This window comes from Lactuca saligna, chromosome 9 (genome assembly GCF_052625555.1).
Source record: "Lactuca saligna cultivar CGN05327 chromosome 9, ASM5262555v1, whole genome shotgun sequence".
NCBI lineage: Eukaryota > Viridiplantae > Streptophyta > Magnoliopsida > Asterales > Asteraceae > Lactuca > Lactuca saligna.
The window spans coordinates 46,984,720-46,991,057 of record NC_136425.1 but is presented as its reverse complement, the minus strand read 5'-3'; the positions used below and the strand labels follow the sequence as shown (position 1 = coordinate 46,991,057).

The 6,338-nt window shown below is 29.8% G+C and overlaps 1 protein-coding gene across 1 annotated transcript; it reads left to right on the top strand.

The window, feature by feature from the left end:
- Positions 1 to 1,117: 1,117 nt before the first annotated feature.
- RHL1 (root hair initiation protein root hairless 1 (RHL1)) lies at positions 1,118 to 3,760 on the top strand. Its single transcript, XM_078976497.1, has 10 exons — positions 1,118 to 1,548; positions 1,855 to 1,965; positions 2,056 to 2,142; positions 2,226 to 2,446; positions 2,540 to 2,638; positions 2,713 to 2,842; positions 2,964 to 3,015; positions 3,121 to 3,155; positions 3,340 to 3,381; positions 3,533 to 3,760. Exons 1-10 carry the CDS (start codon positions 1,225 to 1,227, stop codon positions 3,560 to 3,562), a joined length of 1,131 nt encoding a protein of 376 aa, XP_078832623.1. The 5' UTR covers positions 1,118 to 1,224; the 3' UTR covers positions 3,563 to 3,760.
- The last annotated feature ends 2,578 nt before the right edge of the window (positions 3,761 to 6,338 follow it).

The following is a 6,338-nucleotide window of genomic DNA, read 5'->3' as shown; positions in this document are numbered from 1 at the left end:
TATAACTTATATATAAAGATGTATCATAGTGAATGACAACGATTGTGATGACCACGATTGGTGTGGTGGATGGCGGTTGATGCAGTAAGATAAAAAGTAACATGGTAATATTCAATATTTTCTTAAACGAGATTTTAATTATATACTATTTTTAATAAAATTTACTTTCCCAAGTTGTACTCATTAAGAATTTCAATTCTTTTTAAAAGGTGGAACAAAACATGAGAAAATGATGATTTCGTTGAAAATCCCATCCATTTTGTCACACAAATCTTCTCCTATAATAAATGAAAGTTTTTTTTACCACATGTTATTTTCTCATTCATTTGAACACATGACATTTTCTAAAAATTTTATTTTCCACTTGTCATTTTATTGTATTTTTTATTTTATTAAATTAAAATTCAAAATGTGTAAGGTAATATATATGTAAAGTATTTATTAAAAAGAGTTTATATATGTAATGTATTCAATACTTTAAAATCTGATTAATTTTAATAATTTAATTTTTTTTTCATTTTTCTTATAAATTTAAAATTTTCAAATTATTACAATTTTATATTTATTTTTTTTAATTAAACTCATATAATACATGGATCTCACACCTAGTGAATAATAAAGGAAAAATTGTTTTTAAAAACCCTTCTCAAATTTGTAAAATACTTATTTCGGATGAGCCAAGTCGATAGGAGGAACCAAACGAATTATGCAGCATCAACTTTGGACTGCACACATCACTTAAGGGGAATCTATAAAGTCATGTAATGTAGGAGTAAATTAAAAATGGAAAAGAAAATACAAAACTGAATCTTATTTATTCGCATCCTTCAACTACTCTATTGAATCTTTCAACCTTAACCTTCGAATATGCATATGTGTATGAAGTATTCACATTCTTTTCTTTTTGAACCAGAGAAGAAATAAAAAAGAAGAGAAAATAGAATCTCCCTTTTTTTTTACATACTTTGTATATTTCCAAGATTTCCAACCGGATAACAAAAGGAAAATATCGTTTTAAATGACTATATATTTGGTTTAAATAAAGAAAATATAAAATCAAAAATTAACCCAAACCCAATTTGACAAATAACTGAATATGCGAGAATTCTACAATTGATTTTAGTCGTGGTCTCGTGAGCGGTGGACTTTGTAGTGTGTGTACCCTTCTTGGTTACTAGTGAAAGCAGTCCTTTCCCGCCTTCCATAATCTCCACCGAGAGGGAGATGGCGAGAGGTGGTAATGATAAAAGTGGCCGGTCGGCGGCGGAGCAAACAAACCCTGAAGCAGAAGAACGGAAACGACTCAGAAAACTTGCAATTTCAAAAAACTTGCTATCTGAAGCTCCGGCGAAAGCTTCGTCGCTGGCTCTGAACCCCTCCAAGACAGTGATCAAACACCACGGTGCAGACGTACTCAGGAAATCTACCCGGAAGAATCGGTTTCTATTCTCATTTCCGGGTTTAATTTCTCCGATTTCTGGTGGCAAGCTCGGCGAGCTCAAAGATCTCAGCTCCAAAAACCCTATTCTCTATCTCGATTTCCCCCAGGTTTGTTTACTTCATCTAGTGATTTGCTTCCGTCTATGCTTAGGAATTCAATCCGGTTGAAAGTTGTGAGAGTTTATGAGTCCTCGTGTGTCTGGTAGGATTTGATAGATGTGAAAAATGTAAATGCCCCTTTCAACTAACTATTCAATTGCATTAGAAAGGGAAATAAATGTAAGATCTATCTTACTTGTCTATTCTACTTTACTGTGACTGAAATCAAGTTATGTTTAAGATTGTTAATCATGGTGTATATGCCTGGATCACCATAAACTGACTGTGACTGGATCTTCTCTCTTCTGTATGCAGGGTAGGATGAAGCTGTTTGGGACTATTGTTTATCCCAAAAACAGGTACCTAACACTGCAGTTCTCTAAAGGTGGGAAGAACGTGATGTGTGAAGATTACTTTGATACCATGGTTAGTGTTTGTTTACTTCTTATATCACCATTCTCTCATGATTTACAGGTCTTCAATTTTTAAGCTTCTTGAAATGTTTTACTTCTTCAGATTGTATTTTCTGATGCATGGTGGATTGGAACCAAGGAAGAGAATCCAGAAGAAACCCAACTCAGCTTTCCAGAAAATATGAATATGGTAACTACAATTACTCTCTTTTTACCCACAATTGCAAATCTATTTATTGGACATAATCTTGACATATTCCATATTTCTCACAGGGGCAACAAAAAGAGTATGATTTTAAAGGTGGTGCAGGTTCAACAAGTGAAAGAATACAAGGGGTAACTCCAAGTAGAGTAACTCAGGTCAAAGTCAAACATCAGGAGACTCCTGTACATAAACTAGAAGAGGAATTTTCAGACAGTGATAATGATTTACAAGATTTGAGTCAAAAAACACCAACTAGGCATTCAGCAAGGACCTCTGGAAAGAACTATAAGTAAGCATTCTTTCATTTATTGTTAATAGGTTTTGTGTTTATGCATACATATAACTAATAACTAAGGATTAAGGAATAAGTATCTTTTTTTAGGTTTGCAGAATCTTCTTCTGCAGATGATGCAATTGATTTGGATATCAACTCTGAATCCTCCAATGAGGAAGAAAATGTAACAGGTGGAAGTCCAATCAGGTATCTTCTGAAAACATTTTGTTTCAACAAAAATGGAGATTGAAATCTGAAAGTCCTTTTGCTATGTTCTACAGTAAGGATCCTGAAGAAACAGAAGTGATTAAAGAAGCTACAGAAAGTAGTATTTCAGCAACAAAAGTAAAGGATCATGGCTCTCTTGTTCAAACCACTATCTCTACATTATTCAAGAAAAAAGAGGAAAAGGTCATACTTTTAAATCATGAAATATTTTCAATCATTATTGATTTCCACCTTTTAGAGTAAATTAATTACTGTGGTAAGTAAGTGTCAATGACTTGTTATATTAAACTTATTATGTTTACAGATGGCAGTAAAGGAAGAAAAGGGAAAAGCAGTTAAAGGAAGAAAAGCTAGTGGTATATTACTATATTATATATGGCTATATGTTTATATAATTGTTATTTTGTTTATTGTCTAGTAAACATATTAGTCTAATTTATTGTTATACTTCTCACTTGTAGGTACTAAATCTACTCCAAGGAAGAAAAAGGCTAAGGTATTCTTATTAAGTTTCTTTATAGGATTGATAAATATTTCTGTTCAGGTATATATTTAAAAAGGTTGTGAGAATATAGTGACATTTTTGCATATAGTTTGTTGAGAAACTTTATATGTCTTCCTTAATTACTTAACAGAAATATTTTTAGATTTTCGTTTGACAACATTCCCATTTGTTTTAGGTTTCTGATGATGAAATTGAAGACATATCAGATCCATCCGAGGTAAGATTTTTTTTTATTACTAATCAGCTTTTTATAATTTTACTTAATGTCACTTGCAATATATTCATATGATGAAATAATCACCTCAAGATTCATGTATATGTGATAATGCAATTATTCAACTAATTTTATCATTAAATGATATGTTTAGGATTCAAGTGATGAAGATTGGGGTGCTTGACTTTACATTTAAAGTCAACTGAAGCTCTTGGGAAAACATTCTTCATCAAATGTTGTATGCATATGTTTTAATTGATTTGTGCACTATAATATAGTCTTATGGATTCTATTCATTACAAAGACCTGTTGTTATCTATGTTCCATAGAATTATAGCGTTTAAATTGACATGTAATTTTATTAAAATGTTTGTTTTGTCAATTGTGTAAAACGAAATGGATAGAAATATCGATGTGATATGAAATATCTCAGTAAGTATATAGTAACAGAGACAACAACGTATTAAAACTTAAAACGGAAATAAATCTTGAGAAACTTATAAATCGTTGCTTGTTATCATCCTATTTAATCTTATACTCTATATTCTATATCTAAATCTAAATATCTAAATATAATAGTAATGTAAATTGAACGTTCAGGAAACATATTTATTTTTACCATATTAATTTGAATATATTTTATTTTATCCATCTAAATTTCACATGACCGGTCGTAGAAACAAGCATAACAATTCTTTACGTTTTAGAATCGATCCTAAAATAAGATGTTATAAAAAATTTGAGCTAATATCTATTTAAATATTTGAAAGAAAACTAAAAAACTAGCCTTGAAATGCGCCGTTTCATTGAATTTACAGTGAAAAGTCTCTTTATGTTTGTTGATTTGTATTAAGTGTTGTTTTTGAAGTTTTGGTTTTTCATATATCTCATATTGTATTACCAAACGAGGGTCTGAGATATTTCTATCGTGGTGTAGTCTAAAAGTGGGTGCGAGTCTTATCGGGTGCATGTGTGGACTAGCTATCCATCTTGTGGACTAATTGGTGGTTACTTCCACTATATCCTGGTTTATTTTTATGAGCTATAAATGAGTAGAATGTTTTGTGCTATCTATTTGAAAGCTTGAGGATTGACAACAATTAAAAGTTTGGACTATTGAGATTGACATGAGATTTGAAGAATAGAATTAATTCTTTTGCATGTTTAATTTATAGAATTATTTCCTTGTTATTTTTTGAGTTGTTATTATCTGTCTAACCATTGTTTAACATCTTAGAAATTCTTTGGAGTTTGACTTTGGATTATTAGTTCATATACCCATTGACTTTAGATACTGGTTTATATAACCCTTTGATTTGGATTATTAGTTATTATTCCCTTGAGATTTGATTTGTCGGTTGTTAAACCATTATGAGTTTATGACTTAAATTTAGGTCCCTTGTACCCTTGATTTGATATTATTGAGTTTTTGAAAACTTTGTTGGTTTTCTATTGATTTTTGGAGGTTTGAATCGTAATGATTGTCATCATTACTTACTCAAAATTAATCAACATCGAGTATTCCCACTAGACATTCTATTGTCTAACTATAATTTGACATGTGTTTAGATGAAGACCTAGAGATAAGAATAGAAGATGATAATGAAATTTTTGAAAGCACCTTTGTATGGTATTTTGAACTATATTATGATACAAATTGTAACAACCTTATTATTTTAAACTTTATAGTATGATTATGATATTTGGGACCGTTATTCTGTATTTTTGACATTCAAAATGAGATTTAAAATCAAAAGATTTTAAAAGTTTTTTAAAATTTATCTTAACAATGAGTGTTTCACAAACCTTTATATTAACGCCACTTCAGTTTTTTGCCTACAAAGAAAGAAATAAGCGAATAAAACTTTAATAATCGATAATATAGTTAACAGATACTTGACGAATATTGTTTAAAAATATCTCAAGTTGTATAACGATTGCGATCAATTTTATACCTCAAGTGGTTGAATTTGACATTTGCAAATTAAGCGATTAAACTCAACATAATCTTAATTAGCATTTGTAAATGAGAGGTGATTCGTACACAACACAAGTTTTCTATTCATAACAATTTGTGCCTTGAAGTATTGTATTGTACAACTCAACTAAATATAAATTGTTGTATACGGATAAAACTGTTGTGTACGAATCGATTTCCTTTTTAAATTGATTCAAATTACTTATCTCCGGTCTAATCAAATAAGTGAACATTTTTAAAATATAAAATATTATCTACATTGATTGTGTTTGTGTTTGATGATGTTTTACTTATTTTAAAATAATATAAAAAATTCCCAAGCCAATACACTTTTGTATCTTTTGCATTTGATACATTTGGTTTTCTCGCACCAGAGGCGCGGTAAAACTATTCAATAGAATCCAACGGATGATGCATTCTAATGTTATATATCCTAGATCCACAGATGTTTTCAAAAGACTAAATATATGAAGACTAAATATATAACAATAAAAAAAATACATCTATCAATTACAATTTATTTCCGCACAACATGGGCATGATACCTCTAATTTTTTAAATAAAACCAATTGGATATCCTAATCCTAACTATTACTTGTTAGTTTTGGTCCTAGTAGTTGGCTTTATTTGTTGATTTCGAATTCCACCTTAGACGCACATAAGAAAACACAATGTCCAGTTTAACATGCTAAAATCTAAATTAGTTTTATTTGTATCAAATTCTTCAAGGTATGATAACAATTATAATTATAATCTTTGAATAATGTTAAGACGGATTGATAGTATGATTAATCGCTTTCTGTTTTCTTTAGTCACAATCTTATTTCATTCTTCAATTGGTTTGAGTATCATTGTTATTATCTTGAATAATTGTGAAATTAGAAATTTCTCAGATTAAAATCGGTGTAAATGACATTAATTCAGACGTTATGTAACTTTTTTTTTCTTACGTTCTATAATTACCATGTTTAAAACATTTTAC